Source organism: Actinia tenebrosa, unplaced genomic scaffold (assembly GCF_029948245.1).
Source record: "Actinia tenebrosa isolate PJP-AT-01 unplaced genomic scaffold, QUT_ActTen_1.0 PGA_scaffold1__47_contigs__length_23844297, whole genome shotgun sequence".
Classification (NCBI taxonomy): Eukaryota; Metazoa; Cnidaria; class Anthozoa; order Actiniaria; family Actiniidae; genus Actinia; species Actinia tenebrosa.
Window position 1 is genome coordinate 17,584,736 of NW_028292578.1, and position 27,154 is coordinate 17,611,889.

The 27,154-nt window shown below is 39.1% G+C and overlaps 1 protein-coding gene across 2 annotated transcripts; it reads right to left on the minus strand.

The window, feature by feature from the left end:
• Positions 1-1,213: 1,213 nt before the first annotated feature.
• Positions 1,214-26,895, minus strand: LOC116308028 (multifunctional protein CAD). 2 transcript variants are annotated; one of them, XM_089032576.1, is made up of 42 exons: positions 26,736-26,895; positions 25,731-26,000; positions 24,907-25,049; positions 24,391-24,544; positions 23,943-24,114; positions 23,234-23,678; positions 22,579-22,710; positions 21,984-22,217; positions 21,575-21,796; positions 20,726-20,914; positions 19,912-20,145; positions 19,343-19,480; positions 18,502-18,678; positions 17,758-17,796; positions 17,071-17,153; positions 16,559-16,805; positions 15,995-16,093; positions 15,654-15,755; positions 15,430-15,552; positions 15,053-15,235; positions 14,461-14,679; positions 13,866-14,033; positions 12,964-13,146; positions 12,314-12,418; positions 11,798-12,034; positions 11,093-11,341; positions 10,553-10,717; positions 10,078-10,209; positions 9,579-9,780; positions 9,214-9,329; positions 8,414-8,629; positions 7,811-7,909; positions 7,498-7,693; positions 6,815-6,990; positions 6,241-6,315; positions 5,758-5,899; positions 5,188-5,258; positions 4,864-4,989; positions 4,048-4,203; positions 3,061-3,162; positions 2,497-2,591; positions 1,214-2,251 (listed from the first exon to the last, which is right to left on the minus strand). In XM_089032576.1, exons 1-42 carry the CDS (start codon positions 26,881-26,883, stop codon positions 2,152-2,154), a joined length of 6,864 nt encoding a protein of 2,287 aa, XP_088888702.1. In that variant the 5' UTR covers positions 26,884-26,895; the 3' UTR covers positions 1,214-2,151. The 2 variants fall into 2 exon arrangements, with proteins under 2 accessions (XP_088888702.1, XP_088888703.1); XM_089032577.1 differs by lacking the exon at positions 17,758-17,796.
• Between the last annotated feature and the right edge of the window lie 259 nt (positions 26,896-27,154).

Here is a 27,154-nt window from a genome sequence, read left to right on the forward strand (position 1 = left end):
CTTTTCAATACGTTTCTATTTTCATCCTAAATTTTCGTCACAAACGTTTGGGAACCTTTTTCTGTTTTTTTTTTTACCTTTAAGGTAATAAATTTTGTGGCATATTTTCAAGATTTAATAGTAGAAAACGAAAGAGAAAAGGGACATTCCGTATAAGTCGAAACTATTAATTTAGTCTTTCTAGAATGTTCGAAGTCAAATGAGTTTTGGAAAAACAGTTTTCCGCTTAATCGAGCCTTCAGTAACCTTTTTCGGTTCTCGGCCCTGAAAAAGAGAAACAGCCAATAATCGAAGCTGGCTTTTTTGCAGGGGAAAAATTCCCCTAAACACAAAAACTAACTGCGCTATTCGTCGAGTGTCCGCTCAAAGATTGGAAAACCGATTGACTGATTTGAACCTTTGCAATTTGACAAAGAATGCGTTACTTTCGCTATCAATATCTTGCTGTTAAATTTGTCAATGAATAATGACAAACGATAAGGTCAAGTTTTCTTTTTTGCGTCTGGTAAAAATAAAACTGAAACCGTTTTAAAGAAAACGAAATATTCGTGTTTCTAGCCAAATGTAGCCATGGAGGGCATTGTAAGTCCGCCTTTTTTCAAACGCGCCATCGTAGCCGCATGAAGAAAATGCAGTTTTTAAATTGCAGCATTTTTACATCAGTGTTAAAAAAACCCTTAAAAAAGAGATGGGCGCGTATTGGTTTTCCAACGCGTCAGCTACTTAACTATTTTTTTAATATCGCTTTGTTCCTTAGTAATTATCTCAATTATTTTTACTGATAGACTTGGTCGCGAAAGGAATTGTATTGAAATATCGGTTACGAACACGTTTATGCTAAATGGTTGATTTTATAGGGCTAAGATAAAAGCTTCAAATGATGAAGCAAGAAGAGTGAAGAGTGAGATAACAGAGTTTTAAAAAACGACTGTTACAAATACGAGAATCACTCCAACGAAATAAAATGTGATGGGGATTTCGCATTGACTTTTCGTTTACTCGGTAGCGTTCATCTTGTGAGGAAAGGAAAATCGAAGGCCCTGATAATAACATCGTTGAAGTTAGGGAAGAATAAAGCAACACTGAAATCAAACTTTGAAAAACGAAGAGCAAAAGTTAATTAGACTAAAGTGATCGTATTCGTAATTTTCTGCGAGGATATCTATTTCGGGACTGGAGAGGGAAGGTGGGGGTATTGGATATTGGCTATTAATTTGCTTAAATACTTTATTAGCAATTCCAATTAATAGTAGTTTAGATACAACTGTTAGTGACGCTTGCCTTTAGGGACTTTTAATATAACAAAATCTATGAGGGCGATGTCAACCGAAAACGTAAATAACTTCACTTTAAGGTTTCGCGCTTTTACAGACTGTCTTTCCTGTGGATGAATTGACTTTGCTAATGTTTTGAATGAAATTTCCAATTAAAATTATTTACGCTTCCGGTTGACTTTGCCGTCGAAGATTTTGCAAATCTCAAAGCGCCTATTTTTTTAGCAAGCTTTCCTCGAATATCCAAAGGCTTTGGGAACGAGTTTAATTTTCCTCTCGTTCAAACACAATCCTCCTTTTAAGACCCTTTCCTGCCTAACTGAGCCTATTTCTCTCCACACATCCCTCATATATTCTTTCATAATTGTTTTCTGATATTAAAGCTATTGTTCTGTTAACCCATGGAACCCAATTACATCCCAGTCTTGGAATGCAACAAATAATGGTAGAAACACCTTAAATTGAATAGTCTACGTAGCAGCCCAAGGCGTAAGGGGTTAAGGGGAGCTGTTGGGTGGAACCGAGGAGGCTCTAGTTCCTCACTCCACTGCCCCCGCTTACCCCAGGCTACATAATTGAAGGAAATAAATAACAGAAAACATGTAAAGAACAAAACCAAAGTTAGTTCAACGTCGAGATTTGCGATACGTAGTTTTTTTCAACAGGAACAGTAATGAAAAATATGATGAAAACAATATATAATAGATAATATAATAGATTTTCCTTATGGCTTTCCGATGATTTTACAATAATCTCCCAAGTTTTTTCCAATGACTTTCCGATTTTCTTTCGATGATTTCCGATTTTCCCTTGATGATTTCGTGATTTTCTCCCAATGACCTCCCAGTCATTTTTTTCTCGATGGATTCACGATGATTTACTTTCCAAGCACGAGCGCCAAAAGAGCCATTCTTACGTACATACCAAACTCGGCTTGACGAAAGTAGGCAGCTCGAGGGTCAGAATCCACTTCAACGCTGGAAAGGTTACAAGATTAGATTTCAGATGCAGGAAAAAATTTTTTGTGAGGTCAAAAGGGTAGATTACATACAACTAAAACGGCAAAGAACACGACATCATTACGATACGGAAATAGTCCCACAATGCACTGCAATGCCAACTCGACCCAGTTATTTTCTTTAACCTTGGAATGGCTAATTCGGCGAAGAATGGTCAATGAAATCTAAAAGAAGTCTACGTAACAACATGTTGCTATAGTTACCTTATCTCATTGATGCGTGGTAAGGGATGCATGACAACCATCTTTTCTTTGGCTTCGTTCAAAGTCTGTGGAGTCACGACGTAACTTCCAAAGACCTAAAAACAAGACCGCATCAAAGCATTAAAAAAAACGCTGCTTGGGACAGCCATACCTTCGCTGGTAGAGGTAACTGTCGAAGCAGTTGTTCCGCAAAGCTTTTTTTCGCTTGTACTATTCAAGCAGTAACAAGCAGAAGTGAAAGCAAAGCGGCTTTACTCTAGCAATGACCCGTTCCGAGTGCGTAATCATAGCGACACACCTGGCAAGTAGTCAGAGCATTCAAAACACTACAACACTAGATTACTGTACAAGGGGTTATACTGGTTTAACCTTCCATCAGAGCTCAGATCTCGATCAAATTAATTTGACTATTTTTTCAACATTTGTTTTTCCGTTGCTTTATTCTACTGCTGTCCTGCAAAATATTTCAGAATCTCCCTAAAATCTCCTTACATTAGTGTTTCCACAAAATCAATTAACACAAATCATCATCAACATCATCTAAAGCATGATTCCTTCTGATACCTTGTCATACTCTCCCTGCGTTTCGAACCGTTCTCGTTGGATCCTCGTCACGTACAACACATCAGTGTCGTGTATGGCTTCCTGTAAAGACGTGTATTCTTCCTGCATTGAAAACAAATGGTGACGTAAATCACCGAGTTCCGTTTGTAAAGCTGCAGGTGGTTTACCGCCGTTTGCATTACTACGCGGCCACCCCAGACACAAATCGCGTCGTGTAGTTTGCAATAGACTGCCGTCAATCAAACACCTCATTCTATTTGGATGTACTCAAACTCTTTGCAATCGCTATCGGAACTTTCCTTCGTGATATCTGACTGAGAAAGTTTGATAGAAAAGCCATCTCACTGATCCAAACGTGTATAAATGGCGTCAACATGAATGATTGACGGCAGTCTATTGCAAACTACACGACTCGATTTGTGTCTGGGGTGGCCACGTAGTAATGCAAACGACGGTAAACGTAGAAATGGAAAATCGACAATTGGTTTTGCCTATGAACACAATACATTGAACAGGCCAGAATTCTCAAACCTTACAACTAAGACCGGCCTAAATGGCTGAACACAAGGTGCAACCGTCGCACGCAACTAGATTTATCTTGTGAAAATGTCCGCAACAATTCTGGCAATAGAGTGCTGTGCTCAGCCAGTGCAACATTTCAGCGTACCAATTTCTTATTTTATATTTTTGTTTCAGGAAAAGTTGCTATGTGGACTCCCCTCCCACTTATTCGCGGTCATGCAATGTTAGAAGTAACAGCTGCAGGGTTGTTCATAGTGCCTTAATGTGCAGCCCACAAACTCCACCGATCATAAATGTAAAGCGCATTGAAAAAAGTGAAACTCGCTATATAAGAAATCCCCATTATTATAATAACAATTGCAAAGTCTGTCCAATTAACTAACAACAAGGCTACCATGTTTTTCACATGAAGAACGGTAAATGTCATCGATTATATTTTACCACTTAATCAGGACGAACATATACCTGTACAATACCCCTCTGTCGCACATATTCCTTAACAGAGTCTGGCATTTGTAGACTTGGAGGCGAGACGTAGCGTAGAGTCACGCGGTAAAGACACAGTAGCCTTGCAAGGGAGTGAACTGTACGACCATTCTTCAAATCCCCAATCATAGTTACCTACAGGAATCAACGATACATAAATGTAAAAAACTATATTCGACATTTTGTGTGATTGTGAAACGATTGTAAAACGCTCGGTCACGACACTTTCGTACCGTGAATTTTTCTGAGTCACGCACAACAAATGGTTATATTCCCAAACCTGGGAAAGTGACACTTCGATTCAACGATAGAACCTTGCGCAATGGCTGCATTTATCCATTCACGAAGTTCCATTATCAAGACTGCACTGACAGAATGAGGCTTCACCGATTTAAAAGACAGGTGAAGTCTGAATTCTTAGTTATTTTTAGTTTTGACTGAAACAGTTTCAAAATCAGTGTCGACGAGAAGGCCCCATTTTGTGATCGTGTCATCTTAGTATTACCACAACTGTAGGCTTCTCCGCAGGCTACCCCATATATTCTCCGTTGGGATCCCTGTGTTACATCTTATGGCAGAGAAGAACTAGGAACGAGAAACGAGGAGAATTTTTGTCCTTATCACAGGAAACCCAACGAGCAAAAAGAGCCAAGGAGATTGCGTTCCCTGATCTTTATGTTATCTGTCATTAAGCCTCTCGGCAAGAGGAGAGATATAAACTTCACATCAATGAAGTGTCACCAGTCTCTTATATTTTTGAGAATTTTGATACAATAATGTGGCTAAAGTTCTTACCGTTAAACCATTGACAGTACCAATCTCCTCTCTTATGGTGAAGACATCGAGGAGAGCCTGGGTCGGGTGCTCTCCCACACCATCGCCAGCATTGAACACTGGTTTGTGACAATTCTTGGCTGCTTCCTGTTGAACAAAATAAATTACGCCCTCAAAATAAAACTTGACGATGCTGGTTGGTCTTCCTTATTACCATAATTCATAGTTCCTCTTTTGTGGGCAATGTTTTTAGTCTTTTTTAAAGGTGAGGCAAAGTTATGCTCACATTCATGCACACTTTTTCTTTTGTTAATGTTAAGATTTCATGGCGCATTTCAGACTCACCTGAACCGCTCCAGGCACTGGGTGTCTGATTACTACCACGTCACAGTATGAGGACATGACTTGAACGGTATCTACAGACAAAAGATCGATTAGTAACGTCCATTACACTCATTTCCACAATTATATACATTGCCAAAACAAACCAAGACGTCTGGGTTTTTGGCTTCCGCCAATAAAAAATACTAACTCAGACTGTTGGAAATGTGATAGACGGATGTAAGAAAAACAACAGGGGTCTCGAATACACCCCTTACACTGAGTCCCGAGAGGATTTGTTCTGGGGGACAAAACAATGGAAGTTTTTCTCCATAGAAAAGACGGCCTATTGTTTTGTCCCCCAGAACGATTGCTCTAGGAAATTAATGCGAGGGGTCTATTGTAGCTAGTTGTGTGGATCGTGTAGTTATTTAAAAAATGCTATAAAATAACTGCCTTTACAAGCACGCTAGTACGCGTGTATGGTAATCGTTGAAACTCAAAACATTGTAGCATTGGAAGAGGGGAGGGAGGGAGGAGTCAAAGCTGAAGGATGTCACTACTTGGCTTTTCAAAGACGCTTTAAAAAATTACCCGAGAGGGTCTCTCCTTTCTTTGTCGACGAGTCAGACGCGCCGATGTTGATGACAGTGCCACCCAGCCTCTGCATAGCAGCAGCAAACGATGAGGATGTACGGGTGCTGACCTCGTAGAACATGGACGCCATTACACGACCCTTCAAACAAACACAAACCGAACATCAGTCTTACTGACGAACCCATGGAGCAATCAAATTTGGGAGCTATTCATTTTAGTTTCAGTAAATCCCATTTATAGAGAGCATAAGAACGCTGTTAAAAAACTTGTCACTTAGGCTAACTAAAGTTAGCAACATGGCGGAATTTTTCTGGCACCCTTTTATTCTATCCCATGATTCAATGCAGTAAGGGTCTCGCCACACTTTTCTTCTCGTTTATAGATCCCTTGCACCGAGTCCCGAGAAAAATTGTTCTGCGGACAAAACAATGGTTTTTGTTTGGATAAGAAAAGATGGCCTAACAAGGGCGGTAACGTTACCTTAAGAAGATTGTTTCCACCTTCTCGGTGAACCATTTTACGCATTTCATGAGCAACATTAAAGATGGTGTGAAGCTGTGATAAAAAATAAAGGGAAACATCATCAAGAGCCATAAATAAATAAATGAATGATCTTGAAAAATACAGGCGGGTCGTACTTCACTTCCCTTACACCTTCCCTTGGCAGATTAGAATGACTATTAGTCCTCGCTTGGCTAAAGTAACAAATACTAAGGGAAATAGGGGGACTACGCGACTACGTGTCGTGCCTGGAGTTATTTGGGTCACAGAAACACAGGCCTTTTCTTAGTTCGATAAAAAGGAAGCATTTTGGTCTAGATAGGGTACAAACAATACCATATAAGGCATGGCCAACAACAACCTCGTTCCCAGTGCCTTCTCGTTTTTTTCAAGATGGCGGCGCTCTAAGGGAAGACAGGTCTTCCCTTCGAGCGCCGCCATCTTGAAAAAAAGCCAACAAAAGATATTTGTACCGAAGCTAGACCAAACTGTAACATGTTTGATATCTTAAATAAGGTCCAGGAAATCCAGGAAAAACGATCTAGTATCTTACCTGTTCTTTAGAGAACTGACTGGCGCTGATGATATTACCAGTGATCACGTGAGCAGGGACACGAAGTGCCTGAGAGGGGTGGTGTGGAATGACAAAAGCGGGACCCTGGGTCAGAGTTGGAGTCTTTGGGGTCGCGGTACCATGTGACATCACTTCCACTACGTGTGGGGAACCCTCTAAAGAAATAAACAAAAGATATAAAGCTTGACTTGAGGGAGTTTTTTGTTCCATCATTGCAGTCCTGTCATTGCGGAATTGAGAAGGTCAAAACCCCTTCTTGTTCTAGTAGGAAAAAATATTGTCATAGCTAATCACTGCCATAAGTACAGCAGTGGCACAGCTTAACAGACTGGTTAAACTGAAATCATGTGAAGGCGCCTCTGGCAGCCGCTAAACCGCCCATACATCACCCTGGAGCACAGCTCTAACAAGTTTGAATTAGTTAGGGTTGATTTGAGAGGAGGGAGGAAAAAATGGAGGACCGGAAAAACCCTAGGAATTAGAACCAACAAACTCAGCTCACATGGGGCGAATGGCATAGTACTAGGAGCATGTTATTTATTTGATTTACAAGGGAACACCACAGGGAGCCCAAAAATCTCAGCCTAAAAAGCTGAGCATTGGACTCTCAGTGGATGCAAAATTTAAGTGTTTCGAAAATTTAATGATATCAGGTAACATACCGAGAGCAGCAGATATCGGCTCCGGGCCGACAGCACGATGTACTGGTGGAGGCAACTGCCAATGACGGGCTTCCTTTTTCCTTGGACTGGTAGGTACCTTGGTGATGGCCGGAGGTAAATGAGGTCCGTGCACGACACCTGATGGCAAGGGACTGACGATTCGTACATCCTCGCCAAATCCTGGTTGAGCGAGCACCTTAAAAGGGGAAAAATCTCATTTAGTATTCTCCGTATCTCTCTGGGGCTCGCTCGTTTGATTTTTAAGAAAACAATTGTTTTGCTGCTAGATACTTGGACAGCTAGGTAGATGTACCTTCGTGATGGCTGGTGGTAAATATGGTCCGTACACAACACCCGATGGTAGGGGACTTATGATTCGTACATCCTCGCCAAATCCTGGTTTAGCGAGCACCTTTTTAAAGGGGAAAAATCTCATTTAGTATTCTCTGTATCTTTCTCAAAGGGGCGCGGGTTGGACTTTTTCTATATCGATTGCTTTGTAATGCGAAAAAAAAATCCGAAAAAGGAAGGGGAAAAAATTACTCCGACGAACGGAAAGTTTGACTACTTTTCCATCATTTCCCTACATTCCGCTCTACTTTTTGAAATCTCTCTTTACTTGTCCATTCCTTTTCACTAAATCTGGAGATTGTTTTGCCTGTTAACTGACGTGCGGCGCAAACGAGATGCATATCTCTAATAGATAATGATGATGCCTTCATTGTTCACTCGCGAACGACAAAGGAAAGAGAGGACAGAAAGAAGGAGCCTGCCTTTCGCTTCTTACAGAGGATTTGCACTAACAGCATGACGGATGGCAGGATATATTGTTCTGCCATCTAACAAAGCCACCGTCAGACGTGATCATGCAAAAACCCCATTTCAAAAGCAAGAGTGCCCCTTCCTAAGATCTTACCTTGCCATCGATACAAGCAATCTCTCCCCTCAGAACAACACGACGAACCATCCCAAAGACTTTCATTCCAGCGAAGGGAGTCCATTGAGACTTTGAATACGTCATGGCTTTAGGGATCGTCCATTCGTTACCAATCTCCACCTCAATGTACGTGTCTTTCTGTTCGGGTAGGCCAAAGATGCGGCGGGGATTGTGGTAAAGTTTCTCTACTATGTCCTGGGCATTAAAGTAAATAGAAAAACATTTTAACCAACTTGTTTCAAGATTACAGAAGAAGCGTTTCATTCTGCGCTCTCTCCCCTCTTCTACCACAAGACCCCAGGTCTGCCGCCTGTGGGAATGCATTTTTGCAAAGGAAACTCAAACTTCAACAAGTCTTATACATTTACTGTATTTCTATGAGACTTAAACTAGGCTTCAGTTTTATAGTCTACTTGGTAAGAGGCGAACATTAAATAATTTTTTCACATCCCTGAAGGCCAAGAGACACGAAGGGACTTTGATTGCTAGAGGTAAGACTGCACCGATTGATCACTACTGGGAGAAGTGAGTGAAAGAAGTTAGTGGTTTTACTTCTGCTCTGTTAAACGCAACGTCTAAGACTGTTTTAAAGATGTTTTCTGCAAACAAGAACTTGAACGAAGCAGCAATGAATTCCGAGATTACTAGAGAGTACTGACTGCGATTCACGGATTGTTTATTCCATCCATGATCATTACAAAAGCTAGACAATGTGCAAAACATTGCCTTGTGTTTTTTCATCTGATGTCTTCTCTACTGAAAAGGAAGCTGGTACTTACATCAACAGTCAGGCGTTCTTGGTGCACAGCCGTGAGCAATAATGGTAGCATGGTCTCTAAGCCAGGAAATCCGGGGGGAGCGTTGTCAGAGTTTTTTTCTTCGACTGTGTGAGGAGCTGTTGAAACAATATTGCAGCAAAATAATAAGTATATGTAATGTCTTATTTCTCGTCAAAGTATGGTATATGACATAGTCACCAAATATATTTTCAAAAGAACTAATTCGTGTTAGAGGAATGTTATATTATGCCCAATTGTCAAACAAAGAAATCATAATCTAGAGAATGACACGTGTTCTAAAATAGAAAAACATTACAACAATACGAATTAGTTCTACTCGTAGTGCAAGATAAAGCATAACATACCATGGTCCGTAGCGAAACAATCAATATACTCCAAGTTTTCCCATAGCGCGTCCTGATCTTCTTTAGTGACGATGGGTGGCTTAACTTTGATCCAGTTGTGTCCAATCCTCTCCACGTCATCTTGGGTCAAGAACAGATGGTGAGGTGCCACTTCACAGGTGACGGCCATGCCTCGTTCCTTCGCTGCTTTGATCACAAGAATCTAAAAGAAACAGTCAATGATGATGATGATGATGATAATGGTGATGATGATTATAACCGTGTGTTGAATCTTCCTTAATATTACAGCCTGTATAACAGCAGCAATGGCATGTATGGCATGAGTTTGTCGCTCTGGCTTAGATCAGCCTAGTATTGTTGGGTTATTGAGTTGCTCATCTGTGCTGTGGGTGTTGGCGGCAGTAGTTGTGGAGATGGTGATGGTTAGTAGTTGTCGATTCCGTACCGTTTCAGACCCATACAGATCTACTCAAATGACAAGAGTATTTGTTATCATTACCTCTTCTTTGCGTGCTACATGTGCTATATGTACCGGTCTCTCAGCCAGCTCAGCCAATAACAAGATAGCAGCAGTAGTTCTACCTTCAGCGTGACATACGATTGGAAGGTGTTTAGGCCAGTTCTCTAAATGCTGTTGAATAAAACAAATAAATTTTATTCTAACTGTCCTTACTTAAGTCGATTTAAACGATCTTAAGTCTCCCCGTATAGCTGTGTCCATGTGCACCCATCTGTGCTCTTTTCATGTAGCTTCATTGCACCCTTGAACTTAAACATCGATCAAACTCCTAAGGTTTTGGTTACTTACCTTGATCCAAAAATTTTGAAAACAAAAAACCAAAAAACACAAATTCTCCATTATTTTAGCTCATGCGGGTCATCTGCATGATTTTAATGCATACTGGAAAAAGCAATGACTTCATCCCAGCCTTCACTACGACATTGATTGCACTATTAGAGCTTTCAATACTAACCTTGATCCACAGAGTCAGGTCATCTAGTCGTAGTGTTGTAAATGTCTCATTCAAGTACATCTTGAGTCCTGCTGCTAGATGGCCAAAGTTCTTGATAGTGTCATAGTTGTCCGGGCCAGCACCAAGATAGATACCGTAATCACAGAGTGCTCCTTTGGCAGCAAGCTGAACAATATGAAAAGAATAAATATCTCAAACAAAGCACAAGTTTTTGAAAAACTCATATGTGAATTGTGTTAAAATAATTATGAAGAGAGTAAAAAACCTTTTTTCAAATACAAATAATAACAAATTCAACAGGAATAAGGCCTTCACGCATAACTAGTTAAGCAAAAAAAGGTACACTGTCCCGCCGCTAGAGAAAATTTGACTAAAGATGTTCTAGTTTGTAAGAGCTAGGAACAGTGGTATAGCTAGAAATGTGGGTGCGTACGATTAAAAAATGGATTCCCCCCCCCCCCCCCTTCCTACGCCACTACCTTGGATATAATCTAAAAACTAGAGAATAAAACAAGGGTTTTCCCCCTCAACACAACACACCTTCTTTGCCAGGTTAAAAGCATTTTCATCTACCAGCGGAGGATTAGTATTAGGCATAGCAAGCACCATGGTAACGCCACCAGCCAAGGCTGCAGCTGTACCGGACATAAAGTCTTCTTTATGAGTAGCGCCTGGTTCTCGTAGATGAACATGAACGTCAATCAACCCTGGAAGGCGAAGGATACGAGCCGAGGACATGCAGTCAATGTGGGTCTTGAGCCTTGGTGCACCACCTACTCTCTTCAGGGCCTAAAACAATCAGGACAAAATAGGTTAAGGTTAGAGGGAGGAAAACCGGAGACATCCCTTGTGACAAGTAACACATTGAACAAACTAAACTTGCATATCTTCTTTCGTATTTGCACGTTCATAATTTGAACAAGCTCTACGCTCTTGGACGACACGTGTTTAAATTAATTATCATTATGATTATCATTATATGTGCAACGAACCCAGGATTGAACTACTCAATGGTGAGAGATAAGGCCGTAGCAAAAAAATTAAGTTTCCCACCAATCACTAACGAAAACGTAGCAGTAGTGCAGCTGAACTGGGCAACGTGAAGTCAATGACAAGGTGCCTCTAGCAGCTGCTATACAGCCCATGTAAGACCCCGGAGAACAGCTCTACCCAGTCTGAATTAGTTAGGGTTGGTTTGAGAGGAGGAAAGAAAACTCTTTGAAAAAAAGAAATAAACCTAGTTACCTCAACGAACAGCTTGGCGCATTTAATGTTAGTTATCAGGGGAACAGAGAAGTCGATAGCCATCCTTCTTGTCTTGTATCCATGTGTAACCAAGGTAGCGGTCCTAATACCTCCGTGACTTCTCAGTGGAAGGTTGATAAACAGGTCAAACTTGTTTTGTGATAGATGTTCTGTGATGCTGCATTCTCCATTATCATCAGTGTTGCCCTCTTCTGCTGGCCAGTCAACTGGAATGACCTGTTTAGAAACAGATGTGGATTTTTTTTCAGTTTGAGCGAATATAGTTTGACACACAGCAGTAAAATTGGGTGTAGGAAAGAAAAAGAAATGAAAGGAAAAGTTAAGGAAAAGCAAATGAATGGGAAAGGATAGCTAAGATAGGAAAAGAAAGGAAAGTAAAAGGAAGAGAGATAGGACAGAGAAAAGACATGAAAGGAAAGCAAAAGGGAAAGGATAGATAGGATAGGTGGGAAAAGAAAGGAGAGCAAATAGAAAAGAAAAGAGAAAAACTCTTACCTCTACCCCATGAGCCGAATAGAAGTCAGCAGTACCTAGACTAGCATAGAGAGTAAATCCAAGCTCCTTTAACGTCCTGACGCTGGGAAGCAGCTCGTTCTTGGACTAAAATATAATACGTAACATGGTGATTATGATAATAATAATAAAAGAAGACATCCTTAACGTTTTAAAAAAAGTATGCATGTGCCAAGGTATGAAATAATGAAATAACGTGCAGCAGAACGTTTTAAAAGTTGCAAACGTTTGTTTGAAGCCTCTATAATATTTAAATGTTAGAAGCTGGCAAAGTAATATCAATAATAATCAAATTTATCATCGTCCTCATTATCTTCACCACCATCATCACCATCATTATTATTACTACCATCATCATCACAACCATCATTATCATCATCACCATCATTTTCATCATCCTTGTCACCACCATTTATTACTACCCATCACCAATACTATCCTCATCATCATATTCTGTCATCATCATATTCCGTCATTATCATCATCATCACCACCATTACTGCATCATATTCACCAGCCATCACCATCATCAACATCATCATGACTATCCTCATCATCACCATCCCTCATCATTGTCACCATCATCAAACTGCCAAAAAAAAAACGTGTATAGGGGAAATCTATAAACATACATTGAAACTTCCAATAGACAAGAGAATGGTTTTCTTTGGCATCTTGAATTTAGTGCTCAGTAATCCCTTGAGGTAAGCCTCGTAACGATTCTCACCAAAGCAAGCCACCTCTCCAGTACTTGCCATCTCTACCCCAAGCCTGCAGTCTGCACCGGCCAGCTGAGAAAACGAGAACTGAGGAACCTAGAAAATAAAATACTCGGAGATATTAGCATGTATTTGCTATCTTAAATTTGAGCGTGAAATATAGTTATTCGTATTGTACTGTAAAACCAAGACAGGAATGTGTTGGTCTGTAGGTTATTTTTCTTATTGTTTTCATTTAATAATCGTTTCATCATTCTATTTTTTCAACAATTTTTAACCAAACTTTTCGGCAAGTGTTGTGTTCATAGTTTATTCATAGCCATCGCTTATTTGCTTAGTTAATCTACTTTATTGTCTAGTTTGTATTTCGCTTCCAGTTTAACTCGATACTCCAGCGTCTCTTTCTTCGTGTGTCTAGTAGTTATAGGAAGCAATAGATCTTGGAGTTATAAGCCCAAAATATTTCTCAACTGTCGCACAACTCACAATGTTGGAGCGAGATATGTATCGCTGGGGAACACGACAGCGTGAGCAACTATCATCTGGGCGTGCAAAGATGGCATGTAAGGGTATTCTTAAAATTATAGCTTGCGCATCAAATAAAATATTTCCATTAAATGTGATTATATTCCATACATGTACTAGTAAAAACATAAGAAATCAAGGATTGGAATTATATCAATCCCAATATAACTACTCAGACAGTTGGATCATCATATTGATTAATGGAAACCAAAAACCCAGATGTCTCAAAATCATAGCTACTTGTCTGGTTCAGGTAATCATAAAAAGAAGTTTAAAACTGCATTTTTTACCTTGACTCCAACTCGTCCCTGACCATCAAGATCCAGAACAGACTCTACTTTCACATCACAGATGACCCTAGTCGCCATAGCAACAAAGTCGTGATCCAGGGTTTTGGAGACGAAAGGGAAGGAGCGAGAAACACGGAGGTTGCATTCAATCACTTTCAGTTGGTTATCCTGCAGAGAAAGAAAAAAGTTATATCAAAAGATTGTTACTAACCTTATAGTACAACCACCTTGACATTTTCCTGCTAGTCTGCTGTGAAAAACTAGTGATACAGTCTTTAAGTACAATTTTTTTTTCACAGTCACTGAACTGATTGGATGACTCAAAATCCATTCATCCACCATTGACCTATAATTTAACACTTGTCATTTTCAAGTTTAATCAATTCTCTAGCATGCCCAGTATACTCGTTACCAGTAGTAGGATGACTTCAAAGCTATCCATCTATCCATGATCCTCAATGATTCCCATTAACTTCATTTCACCCTTTCCTATTGATCTTGGACCATGGTTAACATGTTTCACCAAGTGCCCAGATAGAATCGTCTGAATCTCTAGCACCTAACTGTTAAGATAACTAGAGCAATCTTAATATACCTTGGCTATTAGCTGCATGTTGAAGGGTCCCGTCACAGACAAAGCTTCTCCAATAGCATAACAGATCTTTCTTATCTTGCTGATGGTCTCAGAATTCATGTCTTGTGGAGGTAACACCATAGTAGCATCTCCAGAATGCACTCCTGCATTCTCTACATGCTCAGATATTGCTATAGCAACCACTTCTCCATCACAAGCAATGGCATCTACATCAATTTCCTTGAATATGAAGAAGGAAATAAGAGAAAATATGTACGAAAGAAATTAAAGGACTTTAGTTTATTTTTTGAAGATAAAAGCCTTTGTTTACACCTGCATATTCATTTTACAATCCAAAAATTAAATACCAGGGGTGACCACTACCTGGCAGAATTAAGCTTGAGATTGAGATTATATACACATTTTGAGATTATATACAACACCAAGCCTGGCAGGACTCAAACCTGGGTCTCATTGATGAGATGTGAGCGCTCTCGCTGCTACGCCAGGCCTATGCTTCCCTAAATAGTACTAAATAGCACTGATGATACAATAGACCTTGCACTATTTTGTACTTAAGTGCAATATAAATTTACAGTTTCAGGAGACTAACCTTGGCTTCTTGAATAAACTTGGAGATGACAACAGGATGGTCCCTTGAGAGGAACACATCACTGGTGAGGTAGTTGTCAAGATCATTGTCGTTATATGCCACAATCATGGCTGCACCACTAAGGACATATGATGGTCGCACAAGACAGGGATAACCAACTGCCTGACAGAATTCTTTTGCATTCTGTAGTGAAAAAAGAAACCATAGTCAGGACTAAATCTATTACATCTTCTTGTAGGGGAAGAAAGGTCTCTCGAGAAGGCACACCTATTGCTGTTATCGTGCCATTTGTCCTGCTAGCTTCTATTTTTTTTCTTGCCATCAAGATTTTCTTAGGTTTTTCAGTACAATTTGCTAAAAATTAAGACTTGTCATACCTTAATGGTAGTAAGCTCTTTCCATTGAGGTTGTAGCATTCCAATATTGTCTAACATTCTGGAGAATTTGAATCTATTTTCTGCATTGTCAATTGATTCTGGCGATGTCCCTAAAATCCTTGCCTAAAATTTAAAAATATTAATTTTAAAAAAAATATTAAAATTTAAAAATTAAAAATGTCCAAACTAAAGGATGATTACCCTCTACACCCACCCATACACACCTGTTGTCTATGTAGGTGCATGGCTATGTTATTGGGTAGCTGTCCACCCATACTAAGAATAATTCCTTCTGGGTTCTCCTTTGTATAGATATCCATCACACTCTGAAAATTAAAAAAGTGAACATAAATTAAGCAACACACTTAAAAAATATATTTTGAGATCAAAATTAGGAATTGGAATTTAGCATGTTGGGTAATATAAGGAGAAAGGAAAAACAGAAAATTCCTCTAAACTCTATTTACATGTGATGCTGAGTCCAGGAATCAAAGGCAAGACCTCAGGTGAGGTGTAAGTGCACATACTGATAACAGTCATTTTAATATTGTTTTTATTCCCATACCTCAAAAGATATTTCATCAAAGTACAGCCTGTCACACTCGTCATAGTCTGTGCTCACAGTTTCAGGGTTGTAGTTGACCATGATTGTTTGCTTACCAAGCTACAAATAGAATATCAAGATGCATTCTGGTCTAGCTTGGGTACCAACAACACCACCCAAGCTAGACCACAATGCACCACTATTGCTATCACAGACAAGTTCCATGAAGAAAAAATGAGAAGTAAATAAATATTCATTGCTTTCCCCGTATTGAAAGAAGTACTGTTTACCTTGGTCAAGGAGGGTCTGTTCATCAAGGAAACAACTATATTTAAAAGTACAGTATTTCTATACATTCTTAAAGACCTTATTCATCTTGGTGCAACATTTTTCCTTTACAGAACATGTGTCATTCCCTAGAGTATCATTTCTTTGTTTAAGGCTTGTGCATGAGAAGACAAATGAATATGGATACAACTCAAACAAAGAATCTTCTCCCCAAGAGAATGACATGTGGCCAGCCTGTAATGGGTACACACTGCACCACAACAAATAAAGTCTATCAAAATAGTATTGTTATCTTACTTTTCTTAGTTCTCTTATACATCCCACAGCACAGCAGTCAAACTCAACACTACTACCAATCCTATACACCCCAGAACCAAGTACCATGATGGCATTTCCAGGAAATGTAAGGTCATCCTCCATGGCATTGTAAGTCAGATATAAATAGTTAGTACATGCCGGATACTCAGCTGCTACTGTGTCTATTTGCTTCATGAATGGAGTGATTTGCATTTCAAGACGGAGTTTTCTGACAGCCAATTCAGTGCTGTAGAGAGAATTGGAGCATATATTATATCAAGAAATGACTGTAACCTTTGAAAATATAGAGGTTGGCACAATGGTGGAGTGGTTTACTAAGACTGTGAAATAGTCGACTAATAGAGGATAGTAGATCTTATATACATACATATACTGCAGACCTGTCTATGAGTCAATAGGGCGAAGGGCGAAGGCCGAATCTTTAATTTATGTTGTTCTTTAAGTGGCAGAGCTATAGGAGGAGGGTAGATACATCTTGGGTAGTACATTACCTGTGAATGCACTTGGCTATTTGCTTGTCTGAGAAGCCAAGCTGCTTTGCTCTTAACAGATGTTCATAAGTGATCTCAGGTGCCTAGATAAAAAGACTGTTATACTGGTGTAAAAAAGATATCAGTTAAATGAAAACATTATAATAATCACCATAATGACCACTTGAGCAACAACGTTACCATTCACTCAGCAACAACAAGATAGCAAATTGCATCAATAATTTACATTGACAACATCATAATAGTCCCCTTCACAGTTCCCTGCGCCATCCTGAAAGGTAACCATGCCTTTGCATCGAAGTGAGACAAACGGTGAGCTTGCAATGATAGAGACATGTGAATAATTGTCCAAGGGTGTTAAAAAAGGTCTCTATCATTGCATGCTCACCGTTTGTCTTTCTTTGATGCGAAGGCACGGTTACCTTTCAGGATGGCACAGGGAACTGTGAAGGGGACTATTAATCATAGCAGCTGCAACAATGACAACATCAACAGCAAACACACAAAGACAACTAACTAAACAACAAATCCCAGCAAAATCATCCTGAGCCAGTGTAACAAAATTTTTTACCATCTAAAATTATTTTTTTTGATAATATTCAACTTCCATGGCATTAAACAAGCATGTACTGTACTATTACTGTAGTAAGTTGTGTAAAGTATGAACAGGTGATTATGAAATACTACCTTGTCTATTTGTGACAATTGTGTGTGAGATGATACACCCTGCAAAGTATAGACATGAGTTTTAAATGTCAGGATATGTTGGAATAAAGGTTATAAAAATGGCTTGACAAATCCTGATCAAATCAAATGAAAAGATGTGTCAAGATTGAACAGAAGACAGAAGATAGTTGCTGAATTGAGTTTCGAGATCAAGGACCATGGATAAACCCAAAAAAATGGGGTGGGGGGGAGGGGGGTAATATTGGAAAATATAAGAGACTAGTATGGGAAAAAGTGGGGGGCTAAGACTGGGAGTGTTTGTTGGGGGCCATAGCCCCCCAGCTTCCCCCCCCTCCCCCTAGTCTCTGCAGTTCCTGGAGTTGGTAGACATCAGACAACGTCCAGCCAGAATTGGAACTTGTCCGAGTTAATACTAATTTGGCCAGCAATCATGACTGGTGACTGACCGGCCATCATGTAAAGCCCTGATATTGTTTTTATTAAGAGAAATCTTGGCTCTGTTCTCTTCAGCTACGGATTTGCTTCCTAAGAGTTCAACTTTTTTGACTTTTGTACACATTACTGTACATGTATGTATCCTTGTGTCAAATCCTTTAAAAGAAAACTAAGCTAAGATGGCCAAATCATTTATCATATGGTTGCTCTGCTCACAGGGGCTGTACTGTAGTTGTAGTTGCACCCTCATCTTGGATCCACCCATGTATAAATAACAAAGAAAAATTATGAAACATTTAATCATCTTACCTTAGCTGTTTCAGTCCTATAAGACTTTAACAGTGCATTATAATCAGTAATACACTTCATGCGGCTTAGAAACCATTTGTCGATCTTAGTCAACTCATACAGCCTGTCTATGGTGTAACCCTCCTTCAACGCTGCTGCTAGGACATGGATGCGGTTGTCTGACGGCTGATTTAATTCCTGAAACATTTTAAGAAAATTAATATCCTTTTATCCAAATAGCTGTTTTAGATATTTCATAGTAACCATTGTATGGGGCAGGAAAAATGGAATGGCAATCTTAGTGAAAACGTTAAAATAAAAATAAGATGGTTTTTCAGTGGACGGGCATGACGACTGGCTGCATTAGATGGGTCCATGTGGACAATGTTGGTCAATGTGACAGGTCAACGGGACTGGCCCAAAGAACCATTTGGCTGGACAAATACCTTAGTATTTTGGCTGAACATTGTCCATTGACTATTTTCTTTAGCCCATACGTGGACCATATAATATACTTGCAGTTAGAGGCACCTTCATAAACATGTACTCTTGAAATAATATTTTTGAACTGTGCCATTGTTATATATTTTATTCATTGTGGTGATTAGTGTCAAGAGCTTAAAATAACAGCCAATTAGTCGCCAATCATGATCGCAGGCTAAATGTTTTAGCTTTGTCATACCTCATTTTTGGCTAAATGTTACTGATTAAAATGACTGGCAAGGGAAAGATTTGACCCTACAAGCCCCAGTTCTGGCTGGACATTGTCTGATGTCTGGTTGTTATCTTAAGCCCTGAGTGTTGTCAATAACATATAGTGTTCAACCTGATTGCTCAGAGCTAATGAACTATTCCCACTTACCACATCTGAAGGAGTATGCTTATGAGAGTCAAATCCCAGATTGCCCTCGTCAACCATTCTGATCGCTTTTTGGAGAGCTTCTTCAAATTTTCTACCAATCGCCATTACTTCTCCAACGCTCTTCATGCAACTTCCAATCTGTGCAAAACAAGCAAAGATATCATTCAGTAATGTCAATCCAGTTTTCATCAATCCAGTTTTCATCAATCCAGTTTTAATCTTATGGAGAGCATGTTTCTGCCCCACCCCCACCCCCTAAAACATAAAAGTTCCACAGAGTTGTATATTTTTGACTGATCTGTGTTTGCATAGTTCATAGTTGGGATTTCTTCAAAAAAAAGAAATGTAATATACCCTAGGGTGCCCATATGGAATCCTCCCCCCCTCTTTGCCCAAACCTCTCACAGACCCTCTTCACCCCTCCTCCTCAGAGAAATCTAGTATGGAGAGTATGAATATAGAGTCCATTTTTATTCCCAACTTTAGAAAAACCCTCTTGAGGGGAACATGGATATTTTCTGGAATTATACATATTATATAAATAATTTTTGACCTTTTTTGCACCATACCTTTGTGCTGACTTTGTTAAACTTCTTTAAGTCCCATCGAGGGATTTTCACTACCACATAGTCCAGACTAGGTTCAAAACAAGCAGTTGTTTTGTTTGTGACAGAGTTGTGTAGCTCTGGAAGAGGTTTGCCCAATGCTAACTTTGCTGCTACATAAGCTAGTGGGTACCCTGTGGCTTTAGATGCCAATGCGGAACTTCTTGACAATCGGGCATTAACCTCTATGATGTAATACTATGAAGAAATTACAAAGCAATGGTCAGTCATTAATATTTATTTCCAAAACCAAACCAAACCTAGCTTCTATTTATTTTACACTGAAACAATCTATGAACTGATCCAAGTCAGGGCATGGTTAATTCACAGGCCAAATTACATGCAGCTTTCCTGGAGTTGCAGAACATGTTGCATCATGGGGTTATTTCAGGGGACTCTTTAATACTTATACGTGCTGACAGTCTTTTTCACTCTCTGGTAGTGAAATGTGATAGGAAACCTAATTGTTGCGTTAATTTTCAAAATTATTTTGTTTTTTGAAGCATAAAATGTCAACTGTTTAATGAAGCCCCCCCCAAACAGCCCCATAATGCAATGCATTCCTTCAGCTCCAGAAAGGCTAATTGGAGCTTATAGGATGTTGAAACGGGAGGTCATGGAAAAAGCCCTTGGATCAAGGGAGAGAACCAACAAACTCTACTTCCATGTGATGTTGAGTACAGGAATCAAACAAGAGACACCAGAGGTGAGAGTCAATTGAGCTACCTACAGTATCGATATGTGAATTTGTCTTTCTTACAAGGTAATCATTACTTACTTCTTTGGAGTTAGGGTCTAGTGCATACTGGATATTGCATTCGCCGACCACACCCAAGTGCCTGATAACCTTTATTGCTGTGCTACGAAGCATGTTATATTCATCATTACTCAGGGTTTGACTGGGTGCAACCACTATAGACTCTCCTGTATGGATCCCTAGAGGATCCACATTCTCCATGTTACAAACCTGTAATAAATAAAAAATGTAATGACTGGACAGAACTTTAAAATACTGGAGGATAAACTAGCTTAAAAACAATATCTACACCAATCTAGGACTAAAAATAAGGGCTGCTAAATGGCTGGACATGATGACTGGCCATATCAGAGTGATCGACATGTGTGACCAGTCAATGCGATAGGTCAACAGGACTGGGCAATTACTGTATGTGTTTGGCCAGACAAATGGCAATTATGCCAGAAATTGTCCATTGAGCTGCTATTTCAGACCTGCAATCACTCCCATTGAGAGGGTTTTCTATGAGCTTCACTCCACAATCACACTCCACACAACATTCAACTCACATGTTGATTTTTACTGAGGAAAGTCATTAACTGGGAAAACTCAAGGGATATAACTTCATATTGATCCAATATGAATGAATATAGCACTGTGGAGCACAAACTGTGCTTAAACTCTGTTTAGGGATTAAGATTTATGGCATATCATCCATGGTGATTTTATATGAAAGTGGAATCCCAAAATCTTGAACATTCTGAGGACCAGCTAAAGAGTTTGAAAACAATGGGGGCTCAAGATATCCAGGGTAAACTATATAGTGATGCAACTCCACTGTACACAGCTTCAAGCTGGGAAGTTCTGCACATCTGGAGTTTAAGAACTTACTGTGATACAGTTGTCAAAAGCATCTCTGACGACTTCATACTCAATTTCTTTCCATCCTTTCAAGGATTTGTCAACAATAATCTGTTTAGTGTTAGCAAAAGCCACTGATGCCAAAGCAATCAACTGTTCCTTGTTGTCGGCAAAACCTGATCCTAACCCTCCTAGTGCGAAAGCCGCTCGTACCATGACTGGATAACCTATCCTCTCGGCAGCTGAAATAGCCTGGGAATATACAATAGTATTTATCGTTTACTTAATCTAGTATTTAGAACTGTAGAGCTATGCCTTTTATAAGAAAAGATTGAATGGCATAGTCAGAGCATGTTGTTGTGTGAAGTGACAATCAAGGTGCATGCATTTATCATCGTTGTTAAAAGAAAATGTTTTTGCACTTGAATTGATAGCATACCTGTTCAACAGAACATGCTGGCTGACTTGGTGCAACTTTTTCATTAATTCCTTTCAATTTTTCAGCAAACATTTGTCTGTCTTCTGTGCATACGATAGAACTAACAGGGGTACCCAACACCTTGACGTTGTATTCCTCTAGAACATTCTTATCCCTCAACTCAATGCCACAGTTAAGAGCAGTTTGACCACCAAATGCAAGGAGAATACCTCCTGGTCGCTCACTTTGGATAACCTATAGATAGGAGGAAAAAAAGAAGGTTTTTATGGGTGTAAATAAATAAAGTACACATGTTGCAGGGCTAGAACTTAATGTTGACTTTTTAGAAATCAGGTCATCAGACTACACCACATACCACTCCCATGGAGACCTATTACATATAAGTATTACTGAATAGAGGGTTTGCACCATCATGTGCCAGCAACCATGATACAACTTGCACTGCCTGTGGTTAGATAGCAGAACAATAAAATCCCTTTGCTCTCTGAAATTGAATTCTTTATCATGTAAAAGGATTGTATTGTTGCTGCCATCTAACATGGCTGCAGTCACATGATGGTGCAAAACCTCTATATACTGAATATATCATGCATACCTGGGTAACATAGTCTAATGTGATGGGAAGGAAATAAACCTTATCGGCCAATCCCTTTGATGTCTGTACAGTAGCAATGTTAGGGTTAACAAGAACTGTCTGGACACCCTCTTCTTTTAATGCCTTGATGGCCTGAAAAGTGAAAAAAAAAAGTATTATTATATTTGAACAGAAGCCCATTTCCTCTTTAATGTTTGTGTAGTTCCAAAAGATTTCCATTCCCTACCAGATCGAGGAGATTTGAAAAAAGGTCTCCCCACTCCTCTGGAATTTCCAATTTTTCTTCCACACAAACATTTAAAATTTTGTTTTTCCTCCCACCCCCACCCCCTGGCAATTTCCGATTTCCTCTATGGATATTTTTGGAACCAAAGATCGTGTTATAACACAGCAATAATATTTGTGTCCTGATTGGCTGGCTGCTATGAAACAAAAAACAATATTGGATGCAGTATGCATGCACAAGTGATTATGCAAGAGTTTCTATTTTTACTTTGATGAATGGAGTTATAAATCTTCTGGTTTAAAGTGCAGAGGCAAGATGTCTATTCCTCATGCAACTTTTCACTTCTTTTATGCTTAGCAACCTCCAGAATTGGACATACACACTAAGAATTGACCACTGATTTAACATTTAGTGTTTATATATATCTACCTGTGATCCTGAATAGTCAAACTCCCCAGCCTGTCCAATTGACAGACCACCAGATCCCAATATTAAAACTTTTTTGGGTCTTTCTTTTAATGAAGAGCAGAACACTGGTGGTTCAAAGTCAAACTGCTTCTTTATCCTCTGCTTTACAGTCATATCGGGGTCTGTTTTGGACTTAAAGCTCTTCACTGCCTCAATAAAAATATCAAACAAACATTCCAGATCTCTTGGTCCTCCCTTGTGTTCAGGATGAAATTGAACACTGAAGAACGGCCGAGTGTCATGGATTATTCCTTCGTTTGTTTGGTCGTTAGCATTAGTGAATAAAGGAGACCAGTTGTCAGGGAGGGAGTCGACGTTGACGGCAAAGCCATGATTTTGAGTGGTGATGAAGCATCTGTTTGTGTCATGGTGAATACAAGGAATGTTGTGACCACGATTGCCATATCTATATAAAAAAGGTATGCTTTTAATATCGTAATTTTAAATTATCATTAATACTACATTTTACAGTTCTGTTCAGTGAGCACAACTAATAATTCCCAGTTAAGGTTGAAGTTTCCACACATAGCAAGATACTTTTTATCATGCATGGCAACACCGACCTTGGCTTGGAACTATTATTTGTGCTCCATGTAATTTGCAAATCACATCTAAATGATTTACTATGGTCATCAAGACTTTAAAGCTATAATAATTTCATGCAACTCACTTCATTTTAAAACTGTTACATCCAATAGCTAAGGATAACAACTGATGTCCAAGGCAAATACCAAAGAGTGGCTTAGCATTTTTATCTGTGACATGCTTCCTTATATTCTCAATAGCTGTGAAAGAAAAACTTGGATCTCCTGGACCATTGCTGAGGAAAATGCCATCAAATTCTGTAACAAATGACAAAGGACATACTTTTGAAATATGCTTTTACAAGGACCAATGAATGGGTGGTCTGCAGGAATTCTAAATTCATTCAAGGACCAAATTTGAAAAATTATAAGGAATATTACACAATTCAATATGGTGGGCAAAAAGCCAAACAGAGGGCACTCATGTAAAAAAGCACAGAAAGCCTAAATGTGATTGTCCAATGTCCATAATAGGGAAGTAGTAAATTAAACTTGATAAATAAAATTCATTAAAATACTAGTCATACTTCATACCTCCACTTTTGACCTCTGGATTGAAATCATAGTTCCATGGTACAACCTTGACACATACACCCCTTGAGACAAGGCAGCGGATTTGGTTGGTTTTTATTCCACAGTCTAGTGCTATGATCCTTGGCTGGCCAGTTGGGTTGTAGGTTTTGGGTGTCTATGAAAAATCGATGGTAAAATCCTTTAGATTTTATCAATTATTCTGGGCTAGACTACAGGTTACTCACTAATCAAATTTGAATTTATCTCGCTAGGTCTTATATGTAGAGGAAAACCGGAAAAAAACTCTCAAATCTGAACTGAACCTGAAATGCCAGAGGTGAGAAAGAAGTGCACTAAGGAATCCTCACTACCACCTTTTCATTTTTCATTCCTAGGGGAAAGGATAAAGCAAGTGAGCTGCTACTCATTTAGTCTTTAATGTGGTCATGTAAAAACAGCTCACAACTTTTGTTTCCATCGTTTTGGTTACTAACAATTTCAGCTGTAATCTTGTTTGAAAAATGTTGACATCTTTACCTTACATGAGACCTCATCTACAAGGTTTCGTACATTTGGATCTTCAAAGGCGACAGAGTCTGCTTCAACCCCATCAAGTACTATCTTTCCTAACATCATTCCTTCTTCTCTTATTTTCTTTGTCAAAGCTCTTGTGTCAATCCCTACAAAGGAGTTTAACACACAAAAATGAATTATCATTGACCTATCTAACCACCAAAACTAGTACATAATACTTTAACTTGTATCCAAAATTATATCAGGGTGGCATGGGTCATGTGTGCTGCTAATGCGTGGTCTTTCACCGCTGTGAGTCCAACGGCTCGGGTCGCTGGTTCGAGCCCTGTGGTCGCCACATGTGAATTGAGTTTGTTTGATGTGTTGTTCTCTCCTATGCTACGAGGGTTTTTCTCCGGGTTCTCCGGTTTACCTCCCTCCGTAAAAACCAACGTGTGAGTTCAGTGTTGTGTGCATAAATAAATGTAATGAGATTGAGTGTGAATGAAAGCAGGCCCACATCAGCAAAACTTGCCAAAATAATTAGCCTGCTCTTATAAATGAAATAAATAAATATATATATATATTTGAATTGTACATTGTAATTTGTACATATTCTTCTATACCAAATACTTGCTACATCTGTGTGTTATTATAACTTTAACTCCAAATCTTTTAACAATGCTAGCAATTCAAAATAAAATCTATTATAAAAGAAAGTATTCAAAGCAAAACCCTTTTAATAAGGAAGACATCACTATCATGTCACTTGGGCAACCTTGATGTCAAAATAATGATAATAAAGGTAGTCTAAGCAGGAAATTTTTAACACTCCAACAACTACATACCAGTGATTCCTGGAATTCCTTTCTCTTTCAGCCAATCAGAGAGAGACTTTTCAGCATTCCAATGACTGTATTCCTCTACATAATCACCCACTATTAACCCAGCTGCCCAGATTTTATCAGATTCAAACTCTTTATCAAGGTCATGTTCATCCTTCTGGACGCCTGGGATACCATAGTTACCAATCAATGGGTAGGTTAGGACTAATAACTGTGATTGGTACGATGGGTCAGTCAGAGACTCTGGGTAACCAACCATTCCAGTCTGAAACACTGAAAGAAATGGAGTGCTTAAGTTCATACACATTTTGCAGATAGAAAATATATTCATAACATTTGTTTTAAGTTGCCCTTCTGGATCTTTATGCTTTGTTATGAATTATTTTTCAGTTATCAATTAATTTTTTTTAAATTTGGCGTCTTTATCATTGAATGATTAAATAACTTGTAAAAATAATTTCCATAAAAGCATGTTTTGAATTTTTTTCTAAGATTAAGATCCCCCACCCTTCCCCCCATGAAATGTTAACTTACACAATGCACGCTGGGATAGATACACACACGTGGAAGATCGATCGATCCGTGAGTTGTCACGTATTTGGTTTTTTCTGATGAAAAAATTCTCATAAGAGACCCCATACACTGCCTATACCTTATTATAAAACCATTCATGTCGTAGTTCTTCCATATTGAGGTTTGCTTCATTATTTTAGCGGGAAAATAATTGCTAAGTTAACGCAGAAACCCCAAACTTGCAAAAGCTATGAAATCCTTCTTTTCGTACATCATACCGGACCAAGAGTTCCTTTTAATTTTCCTCTTTTGACAAATATTATTTTTTAACTTGTTAGACTTTCTTTAACCAGAGTAATAAAGCCTCAATAACGACTAAAATGATAGTCTTAAGTCAAGGATTTTCTTAGGTAAACTGGTCCACACGTGTGTCCTGCGAGGTAAAGATTCTAGAAGCCGATTCATTCAACCCAAAAATTCATTTAATTTACTCACCAACTTCACCAGATACACTCTTATGGGCTCCAAAAACCTTTCCTCTATAGACGGTACCATCGTTAAGTATTAGGCTTGCCATGGTTGTTGTCGTGAGTTGAGTTTCTTCGGATTCCTGACCAGAAAAGTACGACCACAGCGACGCCATTAGCCGACTGAACCGAATTTTACCGCGAATCGATCCTTTGAACCATTTGAATGGAGCCCATTCCTCTCCCGTCCACAATAAACTATTGCACCATCTAAGGTACAGTGCTGTATTAAAGTTTTTCTTACAATAACAATAATTTCGATGGATAAACAATGAAAATAATTTATCTTGTTATAGTGTGGGTTTCGGTGTAATTTCGAGCTATAATTTACTATCAAAAGTACGTGGTCACGTGACTCTTAGATTGAATACTTTTTACTTTATTCTG

Bases quoted from the DNA above. Each gene is read 5' to 3' on its own strand.
- LOC116308028 (XM_089032576.1), bottom strand. From the start codon at position 26,883: ATGGCGTCGCTGTGGTCGTACTTTTCTGGTCAGGAATCCGAAGAAACT. The intron at 24,115-24,390 runs GTATGAAGTATG...CATTTGTTACAG, and splicing joins TCCAGAGGTCAAAAGTGGAG to AATTTGATGGCATTTTCCTC. The intron at 3,163-4,047 runs GTATATGTTCGT...TTTTCAATGCAG, and splicing joins GACAGAGGGGTATTGTACAG to GAAGAATACACGTCTTTACA.